The 17,864-nt window shown below is 35.6% G+C and overlaps 2 protein-coding genes across 3 annotated transcripts; one reads left to right on the forward strand and one right to left on the reverse strand.

The window, feature by feature from the left end:
* Positions 1 to 1,507: 1,507 nt before the first annotated feature.
* LOC141297385 (probable E3 ubiquitin-protein ligase TRIML1) lies at positions 1,508 to 5,441 on the forward strand. The gene is made up of 6 exons (XM_073827825.1): positions 1,508 to 1,528; positions 1,622 to 1,717; positions 2,020 to 2,253; positions 4,212 to 4,231; positions 4,540 to 4,682; positions 4,861 to 5,441. The coding sequence occupies exons 1-6, from the start codon at positions 1,508 to 1,510 to the stop codon at positions 5,436 to 5,438; spliced, it is 1,092 nt and encodes a 363-aa protein (XP_073683926.1). The 3' UTR covers positions 5,439 to 5,441.
* Positions 5,442 to 8,301: 2,860 nt separating this feature from the next.
* Positions 8,302 to 17,791, reverse strand: casp7 (caspase 7, apoptosis-related cysteine peptidase). 2 transcript variants are annotated; one of them, XM_073827707.1, is made up of 7 exons: positions 17,662 to 17,791; positions 15,578 to 15,694; positions 14,145 to 14,293; positions 12,910 to 13,038; positions 12,081 to 12,256; positions 11,738 to 11,876; positions 8,302 to 10,006 (listed from the first exon to the last, which is right to left on the reverse strand). In XM_073827707.1, exons 1-7 carry the CDS (start codon positions 17,691 to 17,693, stop codon positions 9,780 to 9,782), a joined length of 969 nt encoding a protein of 322 aa, XP_073683808.1. In that variant the 5' UTR covers positions 17,694 to 17,791; the 3' UTR covers positions 8,302 to 9,779. The 2 variants fall into 2 exon arrangements, with proteins under 2 accessions (XP_073683808.1, XP_073683809.1); XM_073827708.1 differs by lacking the exons at positions 15,578 to 15,694; positions 17,662 to 17,791 and adding an exon at positions 14,815 to 14,958.
* Between the last annotated feature and the right edge of the window lie 73 nt (positions 17,792 to 17,864).

Below are 17,864 nucleotides of genomic sequence, written 5' to 3' on the forward strand. Positions count from 1 at the left end.
CAAGCATGACCCTCCTTTTAACATGTCAAGTCTGCCATTTAACCCAATCAATCTGACATAATGATCTCCAGCCTTGTGCTGGTCAACATTCTCACCTGAGTTAACAAGACGATTACTGAAATGATCTCAGCAGGTCCTTTAATGACAGCAATGAAATGCAGTGGAAAGTTTTTTCGGGATTAAGTTAATTTTCATGGCAAAGAAGGACTATGCAATTCATCTGATCACTCTTCATAACATTCTGGAGTATATGCAAATTGCTATTATAAAAACTTAAAGCAGCAACTTTTCCAATTTCCAATATTTATGTAATTCTCAACTTTTGGCCACAACTGTAGATGGATGTGGAAAAAAAGTAATTTAAAACATTAAGTTTTAAATGTAAAAAATTAAGAAGTATGAATACTTTCACAAGGCACTTGCTACACACCTACATGATTGCATGCTCTTCAAAAACCTGTCGGAACAGTGTTCACACGTGTTAAAAAAAATTGTAAAGTCATTGTAAAGCTAAACATCAGCATGACGTGCTGTTGTAATCAAGATCTAAGTTTATAATCAGTTTCACACATCTATGAACAGAAGTGTGAGTTTCATTTGCATTATTTATGCCATTGTAAAACCAGACAAAAGTTTATCTCCTACATTCCAGAAGTCGGCTTCAAAGAATCTAGGCGGTAACCTTACTCTTACTTAGTGTAAAAACCCCTACCCTAATTTCCAGCCATGTTTAAAATGTACTGTATCAATCAACAAGACATCACCGGCTTGCGTCATTTCCCACGCTCGCCTGCTCACCAAATGCCTTGAGGCTGAATAATTGTTTATCAGTGGCACTGTGCCGGGAACTTACCCATGATCTGCTTGGATGTAGAAAGACAGGCGGCAGCTGCAGGTGGTTTGGCATAGGCCACAACCCAAGCGTTCCTACTCGCACGCCATTCAAAGAATTTCTATCCGTCATTACAAGGGCTAACAGGGTCATGGCTAAAGTTTATAATTGGTGCAACCTGCTATAAAAGTGTTTACGAACTATTTGGAATTTGTTCCAGACGCATCTGTAGATTAAAACCCTGTCAAAACTGACCACAATGGTTAAACCGGACAACTCGATTTAAACGTCTAAATATTAGGTGTTGCGAAACATGGTTTTGTAAGTCTTCCATGTGTGAGGGTGATATAAATAGAGGCTTTCTTTGGCTACAAGTGCTGGATCCTTTCTCTTTTTGGGCACAATGTACGCAGACTACAGCAGGCCCAGTACAGCTCCTTCAGTCCTTCAGCCAGATTTACGGACTCCAGTCGTACAGCTCAAATACTTACCAGGGCACAGGAACAACAGATGGACCATCATCCCTCCCCCATCCTTGGCATCTTAACAGTATAGTATAAAGCTCAAAGTTTGGGGCTAAGGCTAGTCATTTGCCAGTGGAGAATAAGACTGGAAAGACAATAGAGGACCAATCAAATCAAGTGAAGATCTGGTACTAGTATAGAGTTGAGCTCAATGATGAAGACACAAAGTCAGGTAACAATTCAATTAATTTCTATTCGTTGTAATGGATATTTGCAAAAGATGTATTTTTTACTTGATTTTGACCTATGAAATATCACATTCAAGGACACCCCAATAGAAAATCAGGAGCACCTGAAGAGACAAAGAGACATTCTGGCTTTCCGAATGAAGAAGTTATCAACAAAACAATCTGACTTTAATGTAAGTTGGTGAAACTTACATTAAATATGTCTTACCGTAAATATAGCATTGCTAAGAACTTCATTTGGACAACTTTAAAGGTGATTTTCTCAGTATTTAGATTTTGTATTTGCACCCTCATATTTTCAAATAGTTGTATCTGCCAAACATTGTCCTTTCCTAACTAATCATACATCAATGGAAAGCTTATTTATTCAGCTTTCAGATGAAAAATTGCCTCTTATGACTGGTCTTGTGGTCCAGGGTCACATATAGCAGATGATTCTGATGTAGCTCATTGAGTATCTTTCTTTATTCCACAGAGCAAGACTGCAGCTCTAAAAGAGAAGATTAAGCAAAAATATGATGACATGAAGAGGGTTTTGGATGAGGATCTGAGAATTACAATGAGCCAGTTGGATATTGAGACAGAGGCCATGGAGAGAAATATTGAGGACAGCATTGAGAAGTGCTACAAGCTCACTCAAGAAATCGATCAGCAGCTTGCTGAACTGTCTGCACAGATGGCGAAACATCAACCGCAGGCTCGAGAGAAGGTGCATTTTTAGTTCAGTACGGTGTCCTGTAGTAGCAAGTTTTCAGACAGTAATATTATATAGCTGAAGTAGTAACAGAATGCTTGAAGGTTTTGTGCTCTTAAGTTGCTTAAGACCATTTTATTGTTTTATTTTTTAAAGAAATTAATACATTTATTCAAGCATGCATTAAATGCTACCTGGTCTTAAAACGAAAACATACCTGTGGGAATATTTTCACAAGATGCGAAACACTTACCAATAAGTAATTCTAAATGTGGTTTCCACAAAAATATTAAGTAGCTTGACCATTTTCAACATTGACTATAATGAGAAATATTTATTGAGCAGCAAATGAGCATTTTATATATAAGTTAAATACAGTGGTGTGAAAAAGTGTTGGCCCCCTTCCTGATTTTTTTTATTTTTTTGCATGTTTGTCACACTTTAATGTTTCAGATCATCAAACAAATTTAAATATTAATCAAAGATAACATAAGTAAACACAACATGCAGTTTTTAAATGAAGTTTTTTATTATGAAGAGAAAACAAAATCCAAACCCACATGGCCATGTGTGAGAAAGTGTTTGCCCCCTAAATTTAATAACTGGTTGGGCCACCCTTAGTAACAACTGCAATCAAGCGTTTGCAATAACTTGCAATGAGTGTTACAGCACTGTGCAGGAATTTTGGCCCATTCATCTTGGCAGTATTGTTGTAATTCAGCCACATTGAAGGGTTTTCAAGCATGTTCTGGCAAAACTGAGACGAGCCTTTATGTTCTTTTTTGCTCAGCAGTGGTTTTCGTCTTGAAACTCTGCCATGCAGGCCATTTTTGCCCAGTCTCTTTCTTATGGTGGAGTCATGAACACTGGCCTTAACTGAGGCAAGAGAGGCCTGCAGTTATTTAGATGTTGTTGTGGGCCTCTTGGTTGAGTCATCGATGCGCTCTTGGGGTAATTTTGGTCGGCCGGCCACTCCTGGGAAGGTTCACCACTGTTCCATGTTTTCGCCATTTGTGGATAATGGCTCTCACTGTGGTTTGTTGGAGACCAAAAGCTTTAGAAATGGCTTTATAACCTTTACCAGACTGATAGATCTCACCAATAACTTTCTTTCTCATTTGTTCCTGAATGAAAAACAGTTTTTCACACAAGGCCATGTGGGTCTGGATTTTGTTTTCCTGGCATGTTGTGTTATCTTTGATTAATATTTAAATTTGTTTGATGATCTGAAACATTGAAGTGTGACAAACATGCAAAAAAAAAAAAAAAAATAGAAAGGGGGCAAACACTTTTTTAAACAGGGCCATGGGGGTTTGGATTTAGTTTTTCCCTTCATAAAAAACCCCTGAGTAAAACAAATTAAGCTTTGCCATCACAGTAATAAATAATCATTTTAAAATATTAAAATAGAAAACAGTTATTTTAAACTGTAATGATATTTCACAATATTAATATTTTTACTGTATTCTTGATTAGATAAATGAGGCCTTAGGAAGTGCGTATAGGAAACTCTTTTGGATGGTAGAGTACTGTTTGTTTTCATGTGTAAAACCCATTTATATGGTTTGATAAAATATTAAAATAATAAAATATTAAAATAATATTGTAAAGATAGTTAAATCATTTGTTTTTATATTGCCATTGTACTAAAGAAATAAATGGTATAACTGAATTATTTCCACAAATACTGTGTATTTTAATACATTTTAATAGCAGAAAGCTAAATAAAATGTAAATTTTTACAAAAAAAACCCATTGTTAAATATATTTAGTAATTATGTTAAATACAGGTAAACTATATCAGTCTTACAAATAATTCTTTCAATTTTTTGCACACCTTAGTTTTAAAAGTCCTTCTACAGTAGATAAATTAAGGCAACTCCACAATTTTATGAAATTGTATTTGCTGTGTGGAAATGTTCTACAATAGCTCACTTTTTAAACCATGATTTCCTCATCTCTTTTATTTACAGATGTCAGAGGTGAAGGAAAGGTAAGTAGTGTTGCAGTTTTGGGAATTTGATTTGTGGTCCATAACGGAAAGTTTTGACAGACATTTTAAGTATGTTGCACTCCAAAGTTACTGGAATATTTTACCCTGCATTGCTTTTTTTTTATTTAAGTGGTTTTCTTGTTTTGACAAATAGGCCTACTTGTTTTCATTTGTGAGACTGGAAAATGGTTAAGTAAACAGCGCCAAGCATTTCATCAAGGAAGCAATCTAAAGTTTCCGTACAACAGTTCTTCCTGTTTGTGCAGTATTAGCATTTTTGTAGTTCACATATTCTTCCTTCTTTATAGGATAATGGAGACTCTAAAGAAGACAGATCCAGAGTTAATTCAGATGGATGAGTTTAAGAATGAACAACTGCTTGGCTTAACCATCAACCTTCTGCTCTTCATACGCTCTCAGGTTCCTGTCACCAAGAAACTCTTTCAAAGCTGTGAGGATCTTCACACTTTTACATGAAAATTACCCTTGCACTTTTAGTATGTACAAGTTCAAAAGCCTGCAATGTTTTTTAACACAAGCTAAACCAGTTTTGTTCTCAAATATTCTCAGAAGGAATTAGTTTCTAAATATAGTTTCTAATTTTATGATGCCTTTGGCACATTTTTCAGATGCCCAAGAAGTTGTTCTGGATCCTGACTCTGCTCACCCAAAACTTATTATTTCCCCTGAGGGCGACTCAGTCGCTTACACCGATACCTGGCAGGATGTTTCTGAAAACCTGTCTCGATTTGACACCACCCTCAATGTGATTAGCAGGAAGGGCTTCACGGATGTTCGCAACTACTGGGAGGTAGAGGTAGCTAGTAAGACATACTGGGAACTAGGGCTCACATACCCCAGCATCTCCAGGAAGGGCCAAGAGGAGGACTGCTGGTTGGGTCGGGGCCCAACGTCCTGGTGCGTTGAGTATTTCAATGGCGAATACACAGCCTGGCACAATGGCGTTCCCCATGAGCTCACCCATGTAAGTGGGAGAACTTTTAAGCGCATTGGCATCTTCTCCAGCTCAGAAGGAGGTTTGGTTTGTTTCCTGGGGGCTGACACCATGACACCCCTGTACAGTTTTTGTGCAGGAACCTTCACAGACTCACTCTACCAGGTTGTCTGTCCTGGTCATGACAACCAAGAGACCAACAGGAAACCGCTGCTGATTTGCGATGCCTCAAAATGCTCCCCAATCTTGTGATGGACAGTCGATAATGGTTGGGGTCTACTTTGTTTATTCAGTAAGAACGCATTTAGTTGATTAAAAGTGACAGTTATATTCATAATGTTACACAAGATTACCATTTCAAGAGCCCCAAATAAAAAAATATCAGTTTTCACAAAAATATTAAAAACACAGTATGTAATTTTCGCCTCTAGAGGGCACATATTCAAAACAAATAAAGAAACAAAGGCGTAGTTTGATGACGTCATGATTGTGGAATCATGGGTGTTGTTGTCTTCATTCCCGACAGTCCAGTCGGACCAAAAATTGTGTTTATCAATGAGCTAATGTATTAAAGATTTATTAACGTCACTGTAGTATGAAGCAGGGCTGAAAGCTGTGGAAACAAAACGAGACTGCTAGAGCGATTGCTAAGGAAAGATGAGCGCGACACACGGCTTGAAAACAGCAGTGTTTTTATTATGCCACAGCTGACCACTTCCACTCTTTTCAGTCATGTGTATGTGGAATAAAGCAGTGTTTTTTTCTTACTAGATACATTTGAGTGTGTTCTAAGTTCTGTTATAATGCGACTCTGCGTTCGGCATCTAATAAAACGCATAACATATTAAAGTGTCTTTGGTGTTTCTATGTTCTCTGTGAAATAAAACCAAGGGTATATGATGTCATTGGCAAGCGCTGCAATGACGAAGAATGGGCCACTGGTTAAAGGGAACCCTGGGTATTATGACATGTATGACTTATAACGTAAATGATGTCTCTTACTCAGAGTGCAATTTTTGAAAAACGCAGAGGAGGGATTCTTTTGAAAACTCTCTCCATAGGCAGAGGTTGACCTAAGGCTATAGTAGGTCCAAGTAACCAATGTTAGTGTTATCTGTTAACAATGCACATCATAAAGTCTTTTTAGACAAGTACCAGATAATGGGTGTTATATCATTAAATGTATTTAATATGACAGAAACTGTATTTAACGTGATCACTATTTTGAAATTCTAGTTAACCATTGTGTCTTTACATGCTTTTGTGAACTGGACTTCAAAGCATGTATTGTGAATCATTTGATTCAGAACTGGACTTCAAAGAACGTATCGGGAATCATTTGATCCAGAACTGGACTTCAAAGCATGTACAGGTGAATCATTTGATCCAGAACTGGCCTTTAAAGCACATATTGTGAATCATTTGATTCAGAACTGGACTTCAAAGTGCATATTGTGAATCATTTGATTCAGAACTGGACTTCAAAGCATGTATTGTGAATCATTTGATGCAGAACTGGACTTCAAAGTGCATATCGTGAATCATTTGATTCAGAACTGGTCTTCAAAGTGTGTATTGTGAATCATTTGATTCAGAACTGGACTTCAAAGCGCATATTGTGAATCATTTGATTCAGAACTGGACTTCAAAGTGCGTATTGTGAATTATTTGATTCAGAACTGGACTTCAAAGCGCATATTGTGAATCATTTGATTCAGAACTGGACTTCAAAGTGTGTATTGTGAATCATTTGATTCAGAACTGGTCTTCAAAGCTCGTATTGTGAATCATTTGATTCAGAACTGGTCTTCAAAGCTCGTATTGTGAATCATTTGATTCAGAACTGGACTTCAAAGCTTGTATTGTGAATCATTTGATTCAGAACTGGACTTCAAAGTGTGTATTGTGAATCATTTGATTCAGAACTGGTCTTCAAAGCTCGTATTGTGAATCATTTGATTCAGAACTGGACTTCAAAGCGCATATTGTGAATCATTTGATTCAGAACTGGACTTCAAAGTGTGTATTGTGAATCATTTGATTCAGAACTGGTCTTCAAAGTGTGTATTGTGAATCATTTGATTCAGAACTGGTCTTCAAAGCTCGTATTGTGAATCATTTGATTCAGAACTGGACTTCAAAGCTTGTATTGTGAATCATTTGATTCAGAACTGGACTTCAAAGTGTGTATTGTGAATCATTTGATTCAGAACTGGTCTTCAAAGCTCGTATTGTGAATCATTTGATTCAGAACTGGACTTCAAAGTGTGTATTGTGAATCATTTGATTCAGAACTGGACTTCAAAGCTCGTATTGTGAATCATTTGATTCAGAACTGGACTTCAAAGCTTGTATTGTGAATCATTTGATTCAGAACTGGACTTCAAAGTGTGTATTGTGAATCATTTGATTCAGAACTGGTCTTCAAAGCTCGTATTGTGAATCATTTGATTCAGAACTGGACTTCAAAGCGCATATTGTGAATCATTTGATTCAGAACTGGACTTCAAAGTGTGTATTGTGAATCATTTGATTCAGAACTGGACTTCAAAGCTCGTATTGTGAATCATTTGATCCAGAACTGGACTTCAAAGCGCATATTGCGAATCATTTGATTCAGAACTGGACTTCAAAGCATGTATCGTGAATTATTTGATCCAAAGCCACACAATGTGGTAATGTATTTTGTTTTCTGAGTTGTGTGTTGCAATAAAAACAGCAGCTGTCACATCATCAAAATAATGGCATCCTCCATAATCCAAAAATATGTATAAAACGATGTGGATTTTTTAAAATAACTTTCATGGGTTTTCTACTACATATTTCATTTACGTTATATTAAGCCATACAAGTCTTGATACCCGGGGTTCCCTTTAAAATTGCTTATTTCTGTGGATTTAAACATTCATGGAAACATTTGGGATAATGTAAGTACACAAGTCAAAAAAATATATAACACTGTTCTAGTGCTTTGTGGATATTTTAATTACAGCTTCGCTATACTGTAACAGAAATAAATTAACTTTAATATAGGCTATATTTAAATAGAAGACTGAACAGTAGTGTATAACTACTTTGAAGTATTGTTAAAAAAGAAAAGACAGATTTCAAAATGTATATATATTTGTATTTTAATACAATAAAATAAGGCTTACAAATGCATTCATATGAATTAAAGTCATTAAAAACAAAAATCAGCCCCACTTTATACAATAATGTTGACACAATGTAAACAAATTTCCCAGGGCATTTGTGCTAAAATATATTATTCATTTCTTAGTTAACATTTTTCTATTAATTAACATTTCTATCACCGTAAAGCATTTATATTTAAAAACAATGTAGTATAAAAAAAAATTAAAATTGTTTTCAATTTCAAAACCAGTGGAGCTAGTACTTTCTTCAGTATAGTTGGAGCACTTCACTAATAATCCATGCATTAAGAAAAGTGGGCCTTTCATTTGTGATGATGGTCAGATGGTGTACAGGCTGGCAGATTCAGAGTGTGATCTGGATGAACAATGAAATAAAAAAAATACAGAGAGAACAAAAGGGAAGGAAAAACTGTTGAACGAAACAAGCTCTGAAAACATCAGAACCTTCCATCAAGTTTGAAACAGCACAATTGGTCAGATGGGTGATAATTGGTTCAAATGTAACCAGTGAAACAATAGCTGCCTCTGTTGATCATAGACAGATTCAGTACAAAACATCAGTAAATACTGCATGAAGACTTCAAAGCTACAGTGTGCTCAAAATACACCGTATGAATGCTCATTTGAGCGAGGGATGAGTGAAAAGCTTTTACTTAAACTGTGCGGGTGTCAGCATTACTTCACTATTTGCCACTCCATTTCCATTCATGGCCTTTCTTTGACCTCCTCTAAAGAGCATTCTGGAATAACCAAACCAAACTAAAATGCTACAAATGGCCATTTATATGCTTAGAGTTTATGCTTGAGTTGCTTGTAATATATAAACAGAACAACAGCAAAGGTTAATGTGATAGTGGATGCCTTTTTCAAGCACTGTTTTTTTTATTAAGATCAATAAAGTTTCATCTAGTAAAGTAAAAGTGGCAGAAAACTTTCAAAAGTTGGCAAAGCAACATGGATATTTGACACTGCCAGTGGACAAAGATCAGATTATATGTGACATAATTATTATTCCGTGGAATACTCTGAGAAAGTTAAAGTAGAACATTCACTGAAAAAGTAGTGAACTCAAACAGGAAGTAGCACAAAGTAAGATCATTTTGTTGTCTGTATGCCCAGCATGAAAAGCTGGGACCATCCCTGAAGGTAGTGACCGTTTGGTCATGTGAAGTCAGTCATTCGGTCAGTCATTTAGTCAGTCAGTGGTTAGTCTTTGTACACCTGATGTCTTTCCTGCCTGCCATCCTGAAATATGCACCGCTGTTTACAATTATTTTGCTCAAGTATTAGATTGAGGGTTCCCTCCTTATGGATCAATGACAAAAAAGGTTAACAATTTGGTTAATATTTACTGTTAAAAGATATCAAATTAAAAGTGTGCTACTATGAAGTCCTTGATGTGCATGCTGAGAAAAGGCAAGACGGAGGTCTGCTCAGATCAGTTGAAGTAGAGCTCTTTAGTCAACATGGACACCACACAAGGTATCTGTTTCTTCTCGGTAAAACGGGGATCTTCTGACCAGGACTCGAAGCTGGTGGCCACCATGTAGTTGACCCGTGTGAGGATCTGCATGATCTCCAGTTGCTTGCCAAACTCACTAAGAACGTTACAGAGGGCCTGGACAAACCAGGAGCCTCGGCCTGGATTCCTCCAGGAGTAGTAACCTGTAAGAACAAATGTCAGGGTCAGAAATTAACGAGCGCTTTTGCCAAAAATGCAACCAAAATGAACAAAAATGCCCCAAAATTCAAGACAAATGCGTCTTGCACAATTAAACAATGTATTACGGCTGTCGCGATTAAAGTGAAATGTGAAAATGAATGAAAAGTGTCAATTCACAGAATTAAATTTAAATTGTCTCCCTTAAATTTAAATTGAGCCTAACAACCAATCAAACGCATTTCTGTTGAATTTAGGAATGCATTGACCAATCAGAGGTGCTTAGATTAGTCAGCGCTGAAAACAATAAACAACATAAACAACACAGTGCAGGTATAATGTAAATAAAAGATTCATTTAATAGATTCAGTGAATATAATGGGAGTTTTTGCATAACTTGTGCTAGACGCCCTTAACCGACATGTTCGTCTATGAAGCCAGAAGGTGATGTTGACTTGGTACTTTACATTACGAAAATATTAATAGAAAAATTAACAAACTACGCAGTTCAAATGCTGATTAACTGATGCAATAATGAATAGAACCAAAAAGTGTTCAGTGGATAGCAACAAAAAAAAAAAAAAAGTAAAATTGCATTTCTTGTCATAACACTGTGTATAATTATCATAAGTAATACAAGATTATTGTATAAGATTTTTTTCAGCAATATTTTTTTATTATAAATTTAGTTGTGAGGCTTAATATTTTATGGATACTGTCAGGATTATTTGATGGAGATACATTTTTAAAAGAACAGCATTTATGTGAAATAGAAATTATGTGATATAAATTCAAAATTGCTTGGAAAAATCGTATCTTTTTATTGTTTTATTCCATGCCAGAAACCAATTAATAAATTAATAAATATGCATACACTGTGGTTCAAAAGTTTGGGATTGGTAAGATTTTAATGTTTTTAATGGAGTCTCTTATGCTCATTAAGGCTGTATTTATTTGATCAAAAATACAGAAAAAAAATGTAGTATTGTGAAATATTATTGCAGTTTCTAATATTGGTTTCGGAATTTGATATACTTTAAAATATAATTTATTTCTGTGACGCAGCGCTGAATTTTCATCAGCCATAACTCCAGTCTTCAGTGTCACATGATTCTTTAGAAATCATTTTAATATGCTGATTTGTTATCAGTGTTAAAACTGTTGTGCTGCTTAATATTTTTTGGAACCTGTTATTCTTTTCCCTTTGTTTCTTTGATGATTAGAACAGCATTTATTCAAAATATAAATCTTTTCTAACAATGTAAGTCTTTACTATCACTTTTTATCCATTTAACACATCCTTTCTAATTAAATGTATTAATTTCTTTAAAAAAAAGAAAAAGAAAAACAGACCCCAAACTTTAGAATTGCCTAAACACTCTTCTTTTTAATGTTTTATTTATCAAAGAATAGAAAAAAATCCTGTTTCCAAATAATAAATCAGCATATTAGAATGGAGTAATGAAGCTGAATATACACCTTTGCTTTACAGGAATAAATTATATTTTACATTATATTAAAATAGAGAAATGTTATGATAATAATATTAGTTTTTGTATTTTTGTATATTGATTAAATAAATGCAGCCTTGATGAGCAGAAGAAACTTCTTTAAAAACCACAGAGAAAACATTAACGTTTATTGCATGCAACTCTAGAGAAAGGCATGTTTTCCGTGGGACTCTTTGAGACTAAATTTCCCGCATTCCACGTTTCGTAATGAAGAGTAAAAATTACCTGGGACAGTTGAATAAGCAAAAAGGAAGTCTGCTTCAACCGGAATCTTGTGCCTTGGATTGGCATCTGTCTCTATCGTGTCATTAGGTGGTCCTGAGTCTGTCTGCACACCATCATCAAACTCTGAACCCCGACAAGCCTGCCAGTCAAAACACACCACCATGTCAATATCCATCTAAAGTGCACTTCGATAACGGTATGTTAACCCCGGGTGTGGTGCGACTGAAATAGCATTTAAAACAATAGACACCGTTGTATGTAGGTGCTCCATTTTCTCCTCCTTCATTTCTTCCTCATCCTCCTCTTGCCTCCCCAAATCCTCCAGTGGCCCTGCTCCCCTTACCTGGATGAAAAAGAGCTTGGGCTTGCCCACGAGGCTCTTGCACATGTCTCCTTTGAAGAGCGAGGTCATGCTCTTGATGGGCATTGCTCCATCCGTGCCGTAAATCATGCCCTCCTCGCCGTGGCTCAGCAAGATGCAGGCAAAGCAGGAGCTGTCGCTGTGGTCCTCTTGTGAGACTGAAACACATATAGGTTTCATGATATTATATTGCACTAAAAAAGCAGATGCCTATATACCTTATTCTTCAACGTGGAAGTAAGCCTATGGGTGAGACTTTCGTTCAGTAGCCTCTACAGGGAAATAACGAGAAGAGTAACAATGTGCAGTAAACGTTAAAACTGTTTGCTTTACAAACCAGTGTGTTCATAATTAAGATAATACATAAAGATAATATGATAAAACACACCAATCTGCAATATTAAGCAGCAAAACAAGCTGATTTGCACAGCTAAAAATAACTAGATACGGATGAGACCGGAAGCCAGACCTATAAATTTACATATGGCTGCACTCACTCTTACAGGAAAAAATAGGTCAATATAGTCAGTGGACAGGAAGTTCCCTCGTTTTTGTAACAGCACAACATTCAAAACAACATGTTATGATGCAACCTTCCAGCAATCAGGCAGCCCAACCACATTCCGCAAAAGTTCCATTGCACTGTTTTAGTTTTTTTTCTTTCTGGCTCTTACTGATATATAACACTTACATGTTTTCATTTCATATGTTTCTTAAAATAATTTCCGAGCACAGTTATGTAAGCCTAATTTACACACCGGATGTGGCATTCTGATGATTTGGGGTTGTGATAAATATTTTGGCCGCTCACTTTCTTTTAGTAGCCGCTCCATGTTCCTGCAGGTCTGGTCATTGTAGACAAAAACCTCGAAGCCCAAGTTTTTAAAGCACTTGAATAGCTCTCCAGCATCACGATCTGTGCCGTTTCGAACATTCATTCCTTAAACACAGATCACAAATAATAAGTAATTAGTTAGCGGCCTTAGATGACTTTAGGTCTAAATGACTCAACATTCAAGTTTTATTTTTGATATTTTTCATAAAACGTTTAAAGGTAGTCACATTAATGTCTGTGTTGTTTTTGCAGAAACTATGGTAAATATAATCCACAGATACAGTTGAGATCAAAAGTTTACATACACCTTGCAGAATCTGCAAAGTGTTAATTATTTTTTTACCAAAATAAGAGGGGAGCATACAAAATGCATGTTATTTTTTATTTATTACTACCCTGAACAACATATAGTCCACAAAAGAAAATAATAGCTGAATTTATAAAAATGACCCTGTTCAAAAGTTTACTTGTATTAATACTGTGTTGTTACCTGAATGGTCCACAGCTGTGTGTGTGTTTTTTGTGTGTGTGTGTGATAGTTGTTCATGAGTCCCTTGTTTGTCCTGAACAGTTATCAATGACTGTATGATTTTGAGATCCATTTTTTCACACCGAGGACAACTGAAGGACTCATATGCAACTATTACAGAAGGTTAGAACACTCACTGATGCTTCAAAAAGAAAAATGGTGCATTTTTGAATTTGAAGATCAGGGAAAATTTAAACTTATTTTGTCTTCTAGGGAACATGTACTGTAAGTATCTTCTGTAGCTTCTGAAAGACAGTACTAAATGAAAAAAAAAATGATATTTAGGCAAAATAAGAAAAAAATTGCTGAGGACTTTGCTGAAGAACAGCAGGCAGTTTAACTGTTCAGGACAAACAAGGCACTCATGAACAAATATCACTGAACAAAAAAAATATATATATACAGCTGTGGATCATTCAAGTAACAACACAGTATTCAAAAACAAGTGTATGAAAACTTTTGAACAGAGTCATTTTTATAAATTCAACTATCATTTTCTCTTGTGGACTTTATGTAAACGTGTTTTATGTGAAATATCTTATTCAGGTCAGTACAGTTTGGTAAAATAATTAACATTTTTCAGATTCTGCAACAACATTGTTTAATATTACCTGGTGTGCCAATTAAAAGGCAAATCAATATTGATTATTCAACACAGGAAGACATAAAAACCAAGACTCACCTGTATTATCATCAAAGTTCTTGTTGTTGATGATGATGCACTTGCCAACGCGCCGGTGGCTCATCTTATACTGGAATGTTGGTAAAACAATCCTGTAATGGCTTTCAGTAGATTGCTCTTTTTCCTGCAACTTGCCATCCTTCTTCTTACTAAGAGACAGAGACAGATAACCATCCATCACGTACTCACCAAATATATATTTATAAGAACATAGTGTGTTCTGAAATAGAATCCAAATCATAAAAAAGCTCATTTGTAAGTAGAAGAACAACCAAACCTCAAGCAAAATACAACCCATGCCAGTCAGAAAATCGTAAATGGCAGCTAACCAGCATATCCGGCATCATGAAGACAACTAAATCCTCTAATTGATCATAATATTATCTGCTCTAAAACTTCCTAAACATAATATTCCACATGCCTGAGGGAAAATTTTCACAGACATTTCCAAAGGATCTGTCCAGATTCGTAGGCCACTGGATGCACACTATGTGCCAGTTTTCCAGAAGAGCCTAGTCATCATGTTACCCAACCACAACAATGGGTTCCTGCCTATAAACTCTCTCACACATGAACAGTAGAGCGAATCACAGGTGTCCCATGTGATGTGGGGCAACAACCCCCCTCCAACCCCCCCACTACCTCCTATCCCATCTGAGCGCTCTCCTACCTGGGCTCTTCTTCAAATGGTACGCCACTCTGCATTGAACCGTGTTGCTCTTCCCTCTAGATCTGCTGAATCTTTCCCAAATTTTAGCTTCTTTTGGGTGGATTTTTTCCAAGTGGTGTGGTGTTGGATGGTGTGCGCTAGGAACCCGGCATGCTCTATACTCTATAAAGAGCGGAGTGGTGGCTCCGCTGGGCTGGGCCGGCGCACACTACCTGAGTCAGCACACACGCCAGCCCCCAGAGCTTTCCAAAGGCCCATTCAAACCCCTCAGCCAGGGTCACACAGGACAAAGGCACACCTCTACTGACAAACACACCATCAAACTTACATATTAGGCCTGTTATAGAGCAAGTACACTCAAAAGTGGCAAATAAAAGGTCGCCAAATATATAATATCTGCATATAAGTGTTTTTGTTTTATTTGCAAAGAACCTAGTCGAGAATAATTTTAAATATGCAGGTGGAAGACCTATGAAAAGTTATTCTGAGCACTCAAAATACCTCTAAATACATTCAAATATATGATGCAATCGTTAAAGCTTATGGGGTTTGTCATTTACAAAGAGGACTGTGGTGCCACCTAGTGTATGACTACTGTACTACTGTAAATGATAGATAATTAACTGAATTATTGTCACAAAGGAAACTGTTTTTCTCACTTAAATAACAGGTTAGGTCAATAGTGGTTGATATCTGCTCATTGCATGAATTAATGGATGGACTGATGGATGGATAAATTACAGTAAATTGGAAATAGTCTCACCTGCTAAAAAGAGAAAATCTCCCTTTGCGGTCAGGTTTTGCATCTACTGTGTCTCCTTCTCCATAGTTCTCTTGGTCCTCAATTTCTTCAATCTCAGTAATGGTTTCTTTATCCATTCTGAAGAAAAAAATAGCGCTGTTACTGTTCAGTGACACAAGGCCAGCAAAGCTGAGTGAAAGAACTGGAAATTCTTGACAGGGTGAAACAAAATCTGTTTTCTAAGTTACAATGACGTTGTTTTTTAAAGAATTCTCGTTTGCTCACCAAGCCTGTCTTTATTGAATCCAATATACGGCAAAAGCAGTAATTTTGCGAAATATTTTTACTATTTAAAATAACTGCTTTCTATTTTAATATATTATAAAATGTAATTTATTCCTGTGCTCAAAGCTACATTTTCAGCATCATTACTCCAGTCTTCAGTGTCACATGATCCTTCAGAAATCATTCTAATTTGCTGTTCAGGAAACATTTTTTAATTATTATTATTATCATCATCAAAATTTAAAACAGTTAAGTACATTTTTTCAGGATCATTTGATGAATAGAAAGATCCAAAGATCAGCATTTATCTGAAATAAGAAGATTTTGCAAAATTATACACTATACCATTCAAAAGCTTGGAGTCAGTTTTTTCATTTTGGGAAAGAAATGATAGAAATTAATACTTTTATTTAGCAAGGATGCATTAAATTGATCAAAAGTGATGATAAAGACATTTAAAATGTTACAAAAGATTTCTATTTCAGATAAATGCTGTTCTTCTGAACTTTCTATTTAAAGAAACCTGAAAAAATCTACTCAGCTGTTTTGAACATAATAATAATAAATGTTTTTGAGCAACAAATCAGAATATTAGAATCATTTCTGAAGGATCATGTGACTGGAGTAATGATGCTAAAAATTCTGTTTTGAAATCACATGAATAAATTACACTTTAAAATATATTCAAATAGAAAACAGTTATTTTAAATAATTAAAATATTTGAACATTGTACTGTTTTTGCTGTACTTTGGATCAAATAAATGCAGGTTTGGTGAGCAGAAGAGACTTCTTTAAAAAAAAAATTTAAACTTTTGACTGGTACTGTAGAAATGAAAGAAAAGCTATCACACTGTTTTGTAGAAAACCCCATATTAGTACAGTATGATTTCACAGTAGTGACAATAACTATTTCCAAGGTAAATTTCTTTAGAGTCGTTCTTTCCTCTTTTATATAGTTCCCAGCAGTGAAGTGACTGTTATTTCTCAAATCTGTAAATGAACTCTGTAAACTAACTTTTACTTTCACTTTGTGATGTTGTCTCAACTGGATGTTTATTTAATTACTTTGTTTCCTTAATTTTTCAACTAATTCATGGCTTTGGAAGAAATAAAAGCTCTGTATTTATGTATGTAAGCTGTTAGAGCTGATAAAGAAAAGCTACAGTATATGACATGAAGTGTAACGTTAGAGTAGGAAGATACATTATTTACCTCAGTTGCCTACAGACAACTTGTCAATGGTAACATTAAATACAATTACATTACCAATTATTCAATCTACGCTATATTTTAACGTTTTTACATATAGTATGCAATGTGTTCTATAGCTAAAATATTTTCGAGGAAGTGTAAAGGTCCTCCTTAAACTTTCCGCGGGCAACTTCCTGTACGAAAATTATCCATGGTTTTACTACAAATAAAACCAAAAATCTAATAGTACTTTAGTTAAACCATGCATGGTAACTACAAATTAACCATAATTTTGCTACGCTATAGTTTATTCATGGTATTTGTGGTAAAACTGGTAATCAAGACGCCCAAAAACAAGGTTACTACACATTTACTATAATAAAACCGTGGCTAATTTAGGGTAAGGGTTGTTAGGTTTAATACACGTTTTTCTTAATTTTCACATTTTGGTAACATGATAAGAAATGTTTACCAACCTAAATTTTTTATTGCCTTTTAAACGCTTCGATGCGTTTAGCAAGGCTACGCAAGGTTTGTTACTTACAGTTAGTAGCCAAACAAAGATGAGTCAGTTCAACATAGCAATATGTTTTCATAACATTACTATATATTTACTCTTGAAACTTACATTTCTGCCGGATCAGCCTCAGTTTTATTCATTGTTCGTTCAAGTCCAAGGATACTAGACGGAGAAAATGAAACTACTGTACAACTCCAGATCTTCCATTTCCTCCAGTCTCTAACTTATTTAAAGAAACAGCGTCACTTTAGATGTGGTGAAAAGGTATAGCGCGAACTTCCTGTTTATTAATCAAACAATAGAATAGAGTA

This window comes from Garra rufa, chromosome 22 (genome assembly GCF_049309525.1).
Source record: "Garra rufa chromosome 22, GarRuf1.0, whole genome shotgun sequence".
Taxonomy (NCBI): Eukaryota; Metazoa; Chordata; class Actinopteri; order Cypriniformes; family Cyprinidae; genus Garra; species Garra rufa.

What these genes read in the sequence shown, in the direction of transcription:
- LOC141297385 (XM_073827825.1), top strand. Translation starts at nt 1,508, where the DNA reads ATGATGAAGACACAAAGTCAG. An exon ending in TGATGAAGACACAAAGTCAG is followed by an intron (nt 1,529 to 1,621) that starts GTAACAATTCAA and finishes ATCACATTCAAG; the next exon opens with GACACCCCAATAGAAAATCA. An exon ending in ATGTCAGAGGTGAAGGAAAG is followed by an intron (nt 4,232 to 4,539) that starts GTAAGTAGTGTT and finishes CCTTCTTTATAG; the next exon opens with GATAATGGAGACTCTAAAGA.
- casp7 (XM_073827707.1), bottom strand. Translation starts at nt 17,693, where the DNA reads ATGAATAAAACTGAGGCTGATCCGGCAGAAAT. An exon ending in AGATTTTCTCTTTTTAGCAG is followed by an intron (nt 14,294 to 15,577) that starts GTGAGACTATTT and finishes TCTGTCTCTTAG; the next exon opens with TAAGAAGAAGGATGGCAAGT. An exon ending in GGAGCGGCTACTAAAAGAAA is followed by an intron (nt 12,257 to 12,909) that starts GTGAGCGGCCAA and finishes TATGTGTTTCAG; the next exon opens with TCTCACAAGAGGACCACAGC.